The sequence below is a fragment of the Bombus pascuorum genome, chromosome 2 (assembly GCF_905332965.1).
Source record: "Bombus pascuorum chromosome 2, iyBomPasc1.1, whole genome shotgun sequence".
Classification (NCBI taxonomy): domain Eukaryota; kingdom Metazoa; phylum Arthropoda; class Insecta; order Hymenoptera; family Apidae; genus Bombus; species Bombus pascuorum.
In genome coordinates this window covers 13,577,518-13,592,865 of record NC_083489.1, presented here as the reverse complement: position 1 = coordinate 13,592,865, position 15,348 = coordinate 13,577,518, and the positions used below count along the sequence as shown (strand labels likewise).

General features: G+C 36.4%; 2 protein-coding genes and 1 long non-coding RNA gene across 5 annotated transcripts; 2 read left to right on the top strand and 1 right to left on the bottom strand.

Moving 5' to 3' along the window:
• Positions 1-215: 215 nt before the first annotated feature.
• Positions 216-6,775, top strand: LOC132916614 (uncharacterized). The gene is made up of 2 exons (XR_009660135.1): positions 216-661; positions 6,634-6,775. It is a non-coding gene; the product is annotated as an uncharacterized LOC132916614 (long non-coding RNA).
• Positions 2,036-12,109, bottom strand: LOC132916596 (protein split ends). 2 transcript variants are annotated; one of them, XM_060976713.1, is made up of 9 exons: positions 11,345-12,109; positions 10,241-10,329; positions 9,869-10,033; positions 9,673-9,789; positions 9,262-9,594; positions 8,624-9,189; positions 8,388-8,533; positions 6,941-8,322; positions 2,036-6,844 (listed from the first exon to the last, which is right to left on the bottom strand). In XM_060976713.1, exons 1-9 carry the CDS (start codon positions 11,370-11,372, stop codon positions 2,525-2,527), a joined length of 7,146 nt encoding a protein of 2,381 aa, XP_060832696.1. In that variant the 5' UTR covers positions 11,373-12,109; the 3' UTR covers positions 2,036-2,524. The 2 variants fall into 2 exon arrangements, with proteins under 2 accessions (XP_060832696.1, XP_060832697.1); XM_060976714.1 differs by lacking the exon at positions 10,241-10,329.
• Positions 12,110-12,118: 9 nt separating this feature from the next.
• On the top strand, positions 12,119-15,219 carry LOC132916602 (ran GTPase-activating protein 1-like). 2 transcript variants are annotated; one of them, XM_060976739.1, is made up of 6 exons: positions 12,119-12,386; positions 12,938-13,066; positions 13,199-13,618; positions 13,690-14,492; positions 14,573-14,797; positions 14,861-15,219. In XM_060976739.1, exons 2-6 carry the CDS (start codon positions 12,949-12,951, stop codon positions 15,080-15,082), a joined length of 1,788 nt encoding a protein of 595 aa, XP_060832722.1. In that variant the 5' UTR covers positions 12,119-12,386; positions 12,938-12,948; the 3' UTR covers positions 15,083-15,219. The 2 variants fall into 2 exon arrangements, with proteins under 2 accessions (XP_060832722.1, XP_060832721.1); XM_060976738.1 differs by lacking the exon at positions 12,119-12,386 and having other exon boundaries at positions 12,732-13,066.
• Positions 15,220-15,348: the final 129 nt, after the last annotated feature.

Sequence of the window (15,348 nt, the reverse complement as noted above, 5' to 3'; positions counted from 1 at the left end):
ATGAAACTATTATTACGTCGAGCTTATTTCAAAATGAAGACTAGTTATCTTCAGAACTTGTTAACTTGGTAATGAGAACGACTACCATTTCAACAATTTCAAATCAATTGTCATTACTAAACTATATATAATCGATTGAAAGATATGACACAATATATAGTTACAATTATGTAACTATAGATTCTTATTTGATAAAAAATATTGCATGTCATAATCCACAATTTTTTAAATTATAAGTTTCAATAATGATGTAATACGTATCTGATATAGAGTATTATCGAATTGTACAATTCTACTATAATACACATTATAGTATTTTATTTTTTGCCTAAGTATGTCATTCGAATAAATTTTGCAAAGACTGTAATAAATAATTATGAGACTATATTTGATGAATAAGATAAAGATGAACATTCAGATACGACTCAAAATTTCTTGGATATTGTCTCAAAATGAAAAAAAGAAACTTATTTTGTTAATGAATTTTGAATCAGCAATTTGTTCTTAATTCATTTTAGTATCCAACAGTATTTAACTAAAATTATTTAATAGAAATGTATGAAAAGATACGTTATGAATTTTTCGAACAACTCAATATAGCATATTGGATAATATTGATGATATAATGCATCTGGACATGTGGCAAATAATTCAAGTAGAAGTAAATTTTATTTCGATTTCTAGCGGTTTTTGAATTATCATTTGCGCTATTATGTTTCATTATATGCATAATATACAAACCTACATAAAAACATAATTAAGACAAATTTGTAACAAACTGTGCTTTAATCTGTCATCAGATACATTTACAATATACATTTACAATATATATATATATATATATATATGTATATATTTATAAGTTTTTAATATTCCGCTTCCTTCTGTTTTTTAGCAATAAGGTGGGTTAATGTATGATTGCGGCGTATTACACTTTATTTCGTTCTCGACCATGAGATACGACGCACACTCATGCCCGCTCACACATACACACGATGTACATACATCTTTCATCCTTGTCTATATCCCTACAATTTCCCATTGTGTTTTTATTCATCTTCTTTTTAATCTACCGCGGACGATTCTGCAAGGTCTTTGACTTCGTAGATCTTTCTTTACATCGAGCACATCGTCTATGAAGGAGATATGTATTTTATATACAAAGAAACAAATGTTCTAGCTTACACACTAACGAATCTATATACTCTACACAATATACGCCAGCAACAGTGCGCTCGATATCATACAGAAATCTTTTGAAAATCAGACGTCACGTATACTCTCTCTATATGTTTCTTGCATGTCTAGTAAATTTTTTCTTATTTTTTATTTGTTTGAACACAAAAGAGAGGGAACAATGTATTTTTCCACGGGCAAGACAATTACGAGCACAGTTATGAAATGGGCCATCATTTTTCTTCTCTTTTATGTTAAAAAAATCGAATATTGCATAATCCGTATCTCAATATAGATTAAGAAAGAAAAAGGGACGCCATCGAGAGCGCGATAGATAAGAGGAACTTTTGATAGAAGGTTACTTCCAGCTACTAGCGACTCAACTTACGTCTAAGTTGTCGACTAGTTATTAGAAAAAAACTATCAAAAATTCCTACAATAAGTAGGCTTATTCTTTATGTACATATGACTACATAATAGAATACCCTTGAAAAGGTAAACTATTTTCATTCTGATATATCGTGTAAAAATTTCAAAGATTCGTACGGTTTTTAATAAAAAAGGAAATAAACGCGAATGAGAAAGACAAGCCGGTGGAAAGACCACAACATCCTGATCTCGCAGAGAGCTTTTAAAAACCCGTTATTCGCTAGTCAATCAGTAAAATAATATTTATAAAAGAAAAAAAGGAGAAAGAAGGAAGAGATCAGAAAAAATAAATGATCGAAAATCTTGCACCGCGTTTTTTTTTTACTGTTTGACCTTTCACGAGTCTGTAGTGCATCGACAATCTCAAGGGATATAGTAATCAGTACAGTCTTCCACCCTTATCACAGTACCGAGATTTTTCTTTAAAAAAAAAAGAAAAAATAAAAAAATAAAAAAATTGTTAATGAAAATAAAAGAAATCATTGTGAATTATACGTGTATAAACGAAAAATAAATAAATTGCTTCATTAAAAAAGAAAAAGAAAAAAAATTAGGAAGGTCATTATCATTCTATAATACAGAAGGGCTTCATGCCTAGTCACATGGATTAAAGGGGAAAAACATCGATACCGTTTCCTTTTCCCTAGAAAGAAGAAAGTCTTGATTACAGTTGAAGAGCGAGATAAAGTTAGACGAAATAATATTTACAATTGCGATAAAATTTTTTATCGCATTTCACCCGAATAGGTGAATAAAACATTAACGCAACTTGTTCGGTAAAACAGAAATCTACTGCCAATGTCATCAACAGATAACATATTCGAAATATCATTTCCTCCAGCTTCTCGATGGGGACGGTATATCCACCGAAATGTCGCATACAATCGTTCCAAAACGCCCATTACAAAGATTTTAACGGCTAAAGCCAGGACGGTCGATGATGATGGGGCGGCGGTTGAAGCGCGTACAGGGAATGAATGTACTGTTGATAAGCGGTCGGATCCATCGTTAAGTTTGGCCCATGAGGCGTTACATAAGCAGATACAGGAGGCCCGTAAGCTGCTGATCTCTGAGCGGAATGAAGGAAAGGGTGAGGCGGATAATTTCTCGGCGGTTGATTGCTAAGCTTGTTACAGGCTTGTTGCGTGGCGTCTGTAACTGGCGGAACTTGCTGTTGTTGTTGCTGCTGCTGTTGCCTGAGCGCCATGCTATAGTAGCTATTTGGATTTCGAAACTCATCCAAAAATGCGAACGCAGCCGCTGCAGCTGATGCGTCTTTATCGTAGAAAGGTGAACTGGTCGTGGTACTGGTTGACGCAGCGAAATTAAAGGCACTCCCAGCTGGTGGAACCATGGTGGTATTCTTTAGACCAATCGAGTCAGCTGATGTTCCCGTGTATTGTGGAAAACCAGGTATACCTGTAGCAGATTGTGGTTCCGTGCTAACCGCCGACGAGACGCTTGTTACATTTTGTTGCTCTTGCTGTTGCTGTTTGCTCTTTCTGCTCTTTTTCGTTTTCACAGGTGTCGACGTAGAACTACTAGATGCTTCTCCACCTCTGCGAGACGACGACATTGACAAAATACTCTGTGTATTCTTCGCTGCTGCCGTCTGCAAACTTTGAAGCAAATTCAGATCTATTTCCGCTGCGCCAGATGCTGGACTACGAGCATACGCCAGGTGTTCTGGCTTCGTCTGTGGTGGTCGAGGAATGGTCAACAATTGTTGTTGTTCTTTACCAGTACGACTGACCAAACCTAAGCCTAGACGTGCATACGCTGGATTCGTCGCTACAGAGTCGGCTAGGTTGCCGACAAACGCAGTATCGAACTGACTAGCTGAAACTGCTTCAGGTTGCGGCAATGCCATTATGGGGTCAAAGCTAAATTGTTCCTGGCCCGTTCTAGCTGCTGTTTCCTGCGTCAAACCGCGAGACGCCTCTGTAGATGATTCATTGTAAATTCGTTTCTTCACTGGAGGCAAATTACTGGTCGAGCTGTTTACCGATCCGCTGTTAGTCGCAGCCTTTGAACTGGCATCGAAGTAATGTGGACTTGGATACACGGGTCTCGAATTTGGCATCGGATAACCAGACGATTGGAAACCACTAGGATAAAGAGATTCGTGAGCTGTCAGATTTTGTTGGAATGCTAGGATTTGTGACTGATCCTGCGTTGTGTGCTGTTCGCTGGTACTCGACGTCTTACCAAGGAACGACCGCTGTTGAGCGTACTTCTGAGCGTTCAGAGAATTGCTGAGGTCGGTGAAGCTAGGCCGCTCCTGGGACGATTGTTGCTGTTGTTGTGGCTGTTCCTGACTGCCGTGTCTCGAAACAGACCTCTGGAGGTCGATATTAGGATAGTTATTGCCAAACGTTGGTGGGTATTGGTTTGATGACTGATAAATCTGATGATTCGCATTTAGGCTTAACGATGCAGTCTCCGGTGGTACAGCAAAATTCCTCTGCTGCTCCGTGCTCGAAGACTTCTCCGTAGTGCTAGATTTCAAGTAATCAGTCCGGTGTTCTGTTTCGTTTAATGTTGACGACGCTGAAGACTGAATATACGAATGGTTCTGTTTATATCCGTGGGAATAATTTGAAGATGTCGACGCAGCTTGTGGATATTCTTCTGCGTTCTTTTGTGATTGTGGTTGCGGTTGCTGTAGACTGTAGTTTGTACTTTGTTGTGGAGACGGTTGCGAGTAATTCGAAGGCTGTTGCGAAGATTGCGACGCTTGTGATGTGCATGCAGACTTTTGCTGAGGTGACGGTTGAGAGTAGGTGCGGGTTTGCTGAGGCGATGGCGCTGGTTGAGTGTAAGTATGTGATTGTTGAGGAGATGGCGATGGTTGAGAATAGTTACGGGACTGCTGAGGCGATGGAGACGTTTGAGAGTAGTTCCGGGATTGCTGAGGCGATGGTGAAGGCTGAGAGTAATTGCTTGGCGTTGGTTGTTGAGGAGACAATTGCGAATAATTTTGTGGCGTTTGAGGCGAGTGTATCGAATGTGAGTAATTGGCAGGTTGTTGAGGAGAAGGTTGAGAATACTTAACTGATTGCTGAGGCGATTGTTGAGGCTGTGAATATGCTGCATTCTGAGGAGAAGGTTGAGAGTATGAAGGCGGTGCTTGTGGAGAATGTTGAGGAAAGGTTTGGATTTGTTGAGGCGAAGGTTGAGAATAGTTTCGAGGTTGAGGCGATGGCTGGGAGTAGCCTGTTGTGAGAGGTTGAGGTGAAGATTGCGTGTAGCTGGCAGAATGTGTCTGAGGTGATGGATGTGAGAAGTTTGAAGATTGAGACTGTTGAGAATACACTGGAGGAGGTTGAGGTGATGGCTGGGAATAATTGGAAGGTGGCTGTGGTGATGGTTGAGAATAATTGGAAGGTGGTTGTGGTGATGGCTGAGAATAATTGGAAGGTGGCTGTGGTGATGGCTGAGAATAATTGGAAGGTGGCTGTGGTGATGGTTGAGAATAACTGGAAGGTGCCTGTGGTGATGGCTGAGAATAATTGGAAGGTGGCTGTGGCGATGGTTGAGAATAATTGGAAGGTGGTTGAGGTGATGCTTGAGAATAATTGGAAGGTGGTTGCGGTGATGGCTGAGAATAATTGGAAGGTGGTTGTGGCGATTGTTGAGAGTAATTGGAAGATGGTTGTGGCGATTGTTGAGAATAATTTGATGGTGGTGGTTGAGGAGACATCTGGGAGTATCCAGACGATTGCTGTGGAGATTGTGCATATGGAGAAGGTTGTTGTTGTGGAGATGGTTGAGAATAATTTGGCGGTGCTTGGGGAGAAGCCTGAGAGTAAGGTGAATGCGGTTGCTGAGGCGAAGGTTGAGAATAATTAGCAGCTTGCGGAGATGGCTGAGAATAATTGGCAGCATTTTGTTGTGGAGATAGTTGTGAATATTTAGGAGTAGATGGTTGCTGAGGAGATGGTTGAGAATAATTTGATGGTGGTGGCTGCGGAGAAGGTTGAGGATATATCTGTTGTATGGGTTGTGGTGAATGCTGTGGATAAACAGGAGATTGACTCTGATTAGAAGATTGCAATGGTTGATTATATGACTCGTTTTGTGTCGAATTCTGAGGGAAATTAGTTTGAGGAGATCGCTGAGGAAATGTAGGTGATAACTGATGATAGATCTCCCCAGAATTTTCTTGAGGTGATTTCTGAAACGTTTGATGCGACTGTTGCGTCGGTATCTGGGAATAGAGAGGCGCCTGTTCGTACGATGATGATGGATAGGCTGGAGATAATGGATGATTTTGTGGGGATGGAGTGGGAGGTAATTGAGCGCTGTATCTTGGAGGTGTAGCATAATAGGGACTATTGTAAGGGCTACTTCCCGTTGATAAAGCGTCTTGATAGAAACCGGCTCCTCTAATCTGTGGCTCGACCGAAGCCATTATCGGTTGACCTTGCGGAGATCGACCTGAACGTCCAGGTGGTGACTCCTGAGAGAAACTCGAAACAGATTCACTTACACTACTACCACCGGTACTCATTCTTCTTTGTCTACCACAAAACACTTCCTGCAATTCACCATCTTTCTTCATTATACCGTCCTCCGACTCTTCGTCTTTCTTCTTCGACTTTGGCGCTCCGAACGCTTTAAACCAAGCACTCAAATTTGGCGTCGCTGTTTTGGGCTTCTGCGTGTCCTTCGCGTTAGATTGATTATCTTTAGACTCTTCTACAGTGGCAGGTGTTTGCGTTGTCGTTATTCCAGATGTTTTTTCTTCTCTAAGACTAGACACCGGAACTGCAGGAAGAGTATTGTGGTCTTCTTCTTCATCGTCATTAGAAAAATTAGGGTTAGGCGAAGAAACTAAACTTTTACAAATTAACTGTATGGAATCCACGTTTTTCAAAACAGTTCCTAAACTAAGTTTTGGTTCCTCGTTCGTGTTCTTGTTCGTTTGATCGTTGTCGCTGGTCAATTGCACGGTCATTTCAGCAGCATTAACGTTAGGTAAGTTCAATGGTTTTTTTAGAAGCAAATTTCCCTTACTTTTTCCAGGTTGTAAGCGATCTATCGTACGTTGGATCTTTTTGGGCCTGTTAGGTCCATGAGGACCGAAGATTTTAATGGAACTTGGTCGTTTCCTTGGTGCTTCTACTTTTGGACCTGATCGGCCAGATTCGACGGACGAAGAATGAAATATTGGAGAATCACTTCCTGAAGAAAATTCAGAGAGTCTTGGTGCGTCATCTAACCATTTGTTGATGTCCTATTCGGAGATAAAAAAATAAAGTGCATTTATATACAAAAATATTAAGTTACGTCTATCTATATTATGTAAACGTGAAACATAAACTATTCTTACATGAAGCGTCTGTTCTGTTGCTTGATTCAATGCTTGCATGGAGCTTTCTTCTTTTCCAAATCCTTTGGTATGCTTTGACTGAGCTACTTTTACTTTCTTAGTCTCAGCGACTTCTTGGTCTTGAGTCTTGACAGGATCTTCCATGATAGGAACTTTTTCTTCTTTTATTCCCTTTTTTAACTTTGGTCGTTTCACGCTGGATTTATCGCTGTCATGAAAGGTACTACCATTTGAAGGCACTTTTTTTGAATACATATTGTGAAGGTCGTTTTTTCCAGTTTTCTTCTGTTTCTCCTTCTCATTTTTCAATTTCTCCTCTCGCCTCCTCTCGCTTATTTTATCTTTTAAACCATCCAACGATTCTATATCTTTATCACCTATAAATGCAGGAATTTTCTTAGACGTATGTATTTCTTTTGAATCTACATCGCTTTCTAAATCTAAATCTTTGGAATCTATTTCACTTGATATTTCTCCGTTTTTGAGTTCATCGTTCTTCTGTTTTGATTTTTTCTCTTTGTCTTTAGTACGGTTTTTTTCAGACTTCTCGTCAGATTTTAAAGCCTTTAATCCCGTCTTTTCCTTCTTTCGATTCTTCTTAACTTTGATATGCTGCGTTTTCTCTTTATTCTCCGGTAATGGTTCATTTTCGTGAGATTCGGTTTTCTTCAATTTGTTCTTCTTCGCGTTATCTGTAAATACTTCCGTCTCCTCGAGTTCCTTCTTCTCGATTTTCTTATTTTTACTTTTTACGACGACTAGGGGCTCATAATCTTCTTCGAAGTCCTCTTTTCGCTTCTTATTATTCTCTTTCGATTCTTTTATTGGCCGTACATTTTCCGCTTCCTTTTTTTGTTGATGACGTTCTTTACTAACTTTTTTATCTATCTTCTTAAACTCCTCTGATTCTTTGGATGTTAGCTTTTTGGTTTTTAACAATAAATTATTTCCGTCAACGTGCTTCCTTCTTTTTGCTGTTATGACACTCGATTCAGACGTTGCATCCTCGCTTTCTTGCTCTTCTTGTTCTTCTTCGTTTACCGATTCTTCGTCCTTTGCTCTTTTACTCTTTTTCTTACCCCTTTTTTTCTTAGGAAGCTTATAATTTTTACCCCGTTTTTCTTCTTCGTCGTTCTTATCATTCGCTTTAGATTTTCCTTTGCTTTCAGATTTATATGATTTCGATCTTTTCGTAGATTTTTTCGAACGTTTTCTATTCTGATGAGGAGACGTAACGCGAGAAGGACACGACGGAGATGCGGGAGTAGCAAGAAATGACTTCGGTGACGAAGGATCCTCGTCGCTAGATGTTTCCGATTCCAAGTAACGTCCCACTGCTTTGTCAAATGCTTCCTTAAGGTTAAATGCCATTTCTGTGTACTCTGTAATAGAAACAAATATTTAATCATAAAATATGTATATCTTATTAAGAATAAAAAATACTAACCATTATCAGAGCCATTATATTGTCTACAATTATCTACTATAAGTCGAAAATCACGTTTGAATTCACTTAAACTTTTGTATAAACCATTTTCAAGTTTCTCCTCCATTGTACTAAGGTCCATGGGTTTTCGCACCACGCTATAGTATCTAAAACAAAATATATACGTAAATAACAAGAATAATGACTTTTGTATTTTGAAAATACCTAAAATTATATATACAACTTTAGTATTATACCTTGGGGCATATTCTTCATCCACAGGATCAATGAATGGCCAAGCATCCACATGATCTTTGAGACTTTCAAGAACTTTGTGCATTCCAACACGACGTTCTTCTTCTTCAATTCCAAACGAGTAACCGTATTTATATCCGTAATTAGAGGATACATAATTTCCATCGCTATTACTTCCAATGCCTTTCTTTTTTTCTAATCCCTCTACTTCGTCCCTAGTGTGAATCACAATTTGACCAACAGCTGAAGCCAACGAATTATTAGTTTGCCGTCCTTTTTTTTGAATCGGCGGTGAAGGTAAGGGTGGAGGTGTCTCCTCTTTAACATAAACATTCTTTGAATTCTGAGTCCCCTTTTTACTCCCTTTGTTTGTTTTAGTTTTGATCTTCGATCTAACCATGACTGTTTCCATCTGTGTCGTTGGTTCGTGACTTCGAAGTACACGCGAACTATTACGTTGTAACAATTTGCGCCTTTGCTGTTTTTCTTTTAAATCAAAAAGTTTCGGGATTTCAGGCATGAAATCCTCGGACAGAGTACGGTAAAGTTTACGTTCGGTATCGTACTCCTAAGTATTATAATAACATCGTTAGCAGAATCTAAGGAATAAAATAATTAATTCGTTTAATAGGACAATTACCGAATCACGAAATTTTTCAACTAGACGGCTCCAGTCCTGCTGAGTAAAGCAGACAACCTGCCAAACACTTTCTTTTGCTTTCCCGTGTATTAAACTGTCCTCCTTCTTCTCCTCCTCTTCCTCTTCCTCCTTCGCCACTCTGTTTCGTCGTCTTTTACGCTTTTTATCCCTAGGCTTACTTTTCTGTTTGTGCGAGATGCTGTTAGAAGTATCAATGTAGTCCTCCCTATATAATCGAGTGCCGTAAAAGTACCAATAGGCAGAATTCTTACGATCATGTCCTAAAGGTTCGACTCGCAGGCTATCCGAGTCCAAATTACCTAATGATTGCTCCTAAAAGTTACAAAGCATAAATACACTTGTGACAATTTTTATAAAAAATACTTTCCCAGGCATTTTTTATATACATACCACGTCTTCAGCGTCAAGCCGAAAGTCGCAGAGAGCACGTAAAATTTCTACTTTTTGACGAAGTGGTAGTAACTCAAAATCTACATCTGTATTAAAAGGATTTTCACATTTGTATTCCTGAGACCAAAATGAATCATGTATTACTTTTAATGATATATATATATATTATATATATAAAGAGGAAGAACCAATTTACCTGACATTTCTTTCTAAAAAGTCTGCGAAGAAACATCTGATAGTTAAAGGTTGAGATGTCATTGCGCGTGTCATTTGGTAAACAACCTTCAAGTAACCTGACTATTAGCTCCTGTACTAAACGTCCCTCAGTTCCACCATCCGTTAACAAAGCTTCTTCTAAATCCTAAAATAATAAATGATTAATATATATATGTACACGACTGAAGATATATAATCAAAAAATTGATGCAGCCATGACAAAATAATGCATAAGCTTTTAAGAACATAAGGCTGAAACATGGTCTATTTAACTTCCTATAAGCTGAAGCAGTACTAGCAAGTCTCATGTACAATGCCTACTCGTACAAGTCAGCATATAGGTAGTAGGTACCTCAATATCAAAGTCCAGGAGATTGAAGGCAGCCCTAAATAATGAGCAGAAGTGTGCTATACTTGGCACCTCCCACCACGATTGAATGTCTAAAAAAATAAAGGAACAATTGAGAGTTCCTTCATATTATATTTCTTTGATCTCTGGAATATCTTTTTGTATGTGTTTAGAATATTTTAGAAGTTATTGACTCAAAAACTTCATTGATGGAATTAAATATATATGATTGTGTAAGTACAATCTATATAAAGAAACAACTTCTATTTTAATATCAAAATTAATACTTATTTGTATATGTATATATTGGTTGTAGAATTGTACATGTACATCTTTATTTTAAAGTAGTAGAAAATATATATTTATATTTTTATCTCTGTATTTTGTTATAAATTATGCATTCTTGCAAAATGTTAATTTTTATTTTATATCATTTATACTGTTATTTTAAAATGATATAAATATCTTTTAAAAATTTATATTTGCGATTTTTTAGTGATAATAAATTTATAAATAAAAAAGTAACATTGGACTCATTTCTTAATGTGGTAAGAATATATTCTAAATAATTCTTAACAAATATATAAATATATAAAAAAGATATACAATTTCAAATAACATTATTTTTCTCTTGTTAATAATAATTATTAACTTCTATATTTCCTTTAACTTGAAAATACAATTTTTGATAATTCACTACATAATAAAACTACTATTAACTAACAAAACCAAATATTTATAATAAGAAGAACTATATTTCAAATAAGCACAAAAAATTCTCTAAAAAAACATGTTCCAAAATATAATAAGATCAAAACTAATAACTTGATATAACAATACTAATGGACAAAAATACGAATATAAATGCCGTGTACGAATATTCTATATAGAACGTAATACAATAGAGGAAAATAGCAAAAAAAACAATGAAAATGATTCTCTGTTGCTAAACTTGAGGTCATTGACAAGGGCTCTCAATCGTAAGCATCGATCTTCCTAGTAATACGTAATAATTACTATATAATAATTAGAGAAACAAAAAAAATCCATAAGATATTTCATAATAATAGTTTCATTTTCATAACTAATAAACAATAAAAAGTTCACCTAGGATTCCGATGAAAGTGGGAAACATAACCCGTCCTGTGGCGGGCAAACCGGGCGAATCACGTCAGGGCGGATAAAGGTTGTTGAAAACAGCACGATGAATCGCGTGTTGCCTTGGCAATTTTTCCTAGACGAAACTTTATTTTTTTTCCTAGAGCAGCGTGTGATCCAAACTGAATCAGTTATGACTGACGAAGAGAGAAGAAAAACGCAGAAGGTGGATGGTTAACGCGTGTAATAGCCAAGCAAAACACTTTTCAGCTCAGTGGAGCTGAATCGTTTTTAAAATACCGGGATGCACATCAGAGGGCTATGACACCCATAGTCTTCGTAGAGATAAAAGAGCGGGCAATTCCACATAGCTTGGTCCTGCCTGCGTTAAACTGTGATTAGCGAAGTACATTCGTCCACTGGCAGTTCCCAAGGAACGGCTACCGCCGATTTTATTTTGGCTGCGCGACAACACTGCACGGGTTGCCAGCGATGCGCGCGACACTCGCAACCATTCTAATCGGGTAACACTCCAGTCTCAAAACAACCACCAGCTTCTTCCTCGACAATAAATCGTGCACTAGTTTCGATCTGTGACCACATTAACGCAAAATAAGAAATGTCTAACGTGTATATATGGTCTCACTGCCGCGACAGTTTCAGTTTTCCCCTGGTTTTAAAATTCGATTTCATGTACGCATTTGTGTGCGTACGTGTACGTGTGTTATGTCGACAAGGATAGTTTTCTGAGACGCACTACGCGGACGCACGGGTGCGGACTGTGCATTGGTAACTGCAACTGCGGGCGTATGCCTAAGAGGATGAGGAACATAGATTGGTTGATATGTTTCGCGCGAAATTCATTTAATTGAACTGTTGGTACTACTGTCTGGGTTTCTTTTTGTTAAAAAGGAAGATCTTTATTAAGATCTTTATCTTCATGAAACTACAATAAAACGCACAAACATATAGAATTGTGTAACATTTAAAGTTTGCGTCAGAGATATTAAGGCAGATACTCGATCCACATTTGCAACGTATCAAGAGAGAGGTAATAACAGATATGTACATTATTTAATAAAAGGAATCTTTTATGAATATTAATGAGCAATATTATTAGACTATAACACTATAAAAATAAAGCTGCGTTTACATTTTTTAATTTACATTTTATTCTATATAATTATGTAATAGTACAAATAATTATAATACATCAATATATAGATAAGTAGATTTTATTACGACATAATACACATCTGCATTTTGTTGTGACAATTTCTATGACGTATTCCTGATGGACTAACAATCATAAATGTAAGCACGCGCATTGGCTGAAAATCTCACATATACGTATATATGCCTGCATATCATACGATATGTGTAGTATGAGAAAATTACAATATGAATTTTTGAACAGTTGGTATATAACTCCCGCGTTTACTACCGCGTGGTGATGCATTGCATTTGTATCAACATTATGAATAAGCTTCGAAATTAAGTGTTATTCAAGAATAGTGTTTGTACTCCGAATTATTTGACACTTTATGTGACGAAGAAACACTAAAAAAAGGTTGGTCATTACAAAGTGTGATTACATTTCAGTAGCTCAAACAATGTCGTCGTTCAATTTGAACGATCTTAAAGCACAATTACAAGATGTTACTGAAAATAATGCCGGTAACGGTGTCTCTTTCGCAAAGAAATCGCTTAAACTTGATACTGAAGAAGACGGTAAGTTATTCACTATTTCAGTTTATACAATCTATTATCGTACATTTTTAGTATTTTTTAGAAGATTATACGATATTGTATAAACACTTTGAAGGTTATGTGAACTAAATGTTTAATTTTCTGTTTAATTAGCGTTGGAAATAGTCAAAGCAATACGAGCATGTACAAATCTGGAGTATTTAGACTTAGAAGGCAACACTTTAGGACCACTTGCAGCCAAAGCTGTAGCTCAGGCATTACAAGAAAATGGTACATTAATGAAACGTGCTCTTTGGAAAGATATGTTTACTGGCCGTGTAAAGACAGAAATACCAAAAGCTCTTGAATATCTTGGCTCTGCGCTGTGTATTGCTGGTACCCGCCTCTTTGAACTTGACTTAAGTGATAATGCTTTTGGCCCAATTGGTATTGAAGGATTAGCCAATTTCCTAACTTCTAGTTCTTGTTACACTCTTCGTGTACTGAGGTTAAATAACAATGGACTTGGAATATCAGGTGGAAAAATATTGGCAAAAGCGTTATTGGATTGTTATAATAATAGTTTCCAGGGAGGTAAGACTTATCATTCATTCTGTTAGTTATTGAAGTAAACAAATAAATTAATATATTGGAACATCTTTCAGGATCATCTGCCTTAGCACTAAAAGTATTTGTGGCTGGAAGAAATAGATTGGAAAACGATGGTGCAAAAGCATTGGCATCTGTTTTTGAAAAGTTAACCAGTTTAGAAGAAGTTGTTATGCCTCAAAATGGTATATACTATGAAGGTATAATAGCACTTGCCAATGGATTGTCTTCTAATCCTGGATTGCGAATTTTAAATCTCAATGATAATACTGTTGGGCCAAAAGGAGCCCAAGCAATTGCCAAAGCATTACCAAACTTTCAAAATTTAGAACAACTTAATCTTGGCGATTGTTTGCTCAAAACACAAGGTGGTGTAGTTTTAGCAGAAGCGTTAGGAGTTGAAGGGAGTTATCCATTACTCGCAGAACTTAATTTAAGTTATAATGAAATCAGAACAAGGGGTGCCAATCCCATAGCTCTTGCTATGGCTAAAAAAGAACGTCTTATAACCCTACAATTGGATGGAAACCATTTTGGTCAAACTGGCCGTACTATTTTGCGCGATTCGCTTATAATTTCTGAAAGAATTGGATCATTAGGTACATTAAATGATGATGAGAGCGAAGATAGCGAAGAATCTGATGAAGAAGATGAGGAGGAAGATGATGAAGAAAGTGATGAAAAAGATGAAAGTGAAAATGAAAGCAAAGAAAATATAGATAATAACAAGGACATGATTATAAATGGCAGCATAGTACCACCAAAAGTAACTATTGTGGAATTTTTAAAATCACCAACAGGAGAAAAGTTATTGCTATTACCGGATGATGTAGTGCAAGATTTTATAACTCACGCCAAAGTAAGTAAATAATATTACATTTTTATTATTAACATTGCCAGCATTGCATTATGTTTAACATTCCCTTTTTTACATTTCAGAATTTGTCGGAGAATGATGCATCTCCTGAATTAAAATTCATTGAAGAGTTTACAAGAATAATTATGAAAGTATCAGCACTCAGTACAACTGGTTATGCTGACGTGAAACTAAGAACTCAGTATCTTACAGATGCTTTATATTCAAAACTATGTTCTTTTGTAACAGAAAATAATCAAATTTCTGTTTGGAATAATACATTGCTAGTCAACCTAGGTTTAATAAAAGTAAGTATTTTATGTCCTTGAATTACATGTATTTCAGACAAAGGGATTTGTTTTATATTTCAGGCTGAAGATAAAAATAGTGGGAAAATTGATTGGAATTTGGAAGGATGTTTCAAAGCGTTAGAAACAGTTAGTCAAAAAGATTATTTTTTACAAGAGACACGAAGTACATTGAAATTTTTTTTAGAAAATCCAGTAAAAGTGAACAAAAAAAAAGTTATGGATTCGTTTGAAAATTCAAAAAACTCTCTTAAAGCTGTTCTAAATCGTATGCAAAGTACGTAATAATTATTGAATTATCTTTTGTATAATTGGTTTACAAAACATATGATATATGAGATATATCTATTTATTTTTAAATGCTTTGCAACTTGTAAAAATAAAAATTATAAATTTTTGCAAAATAAAAGTGTTCCATCAAATTTTTACAAGTTTTTTTATATATAAACAATTACATTACTGTGCACGATTTTATTACTTACGATTTTCTTTTTCATTAAAGTAAAAATCTTAATTATAAATACAAATTTCTAGATTACAAATACCGAAAT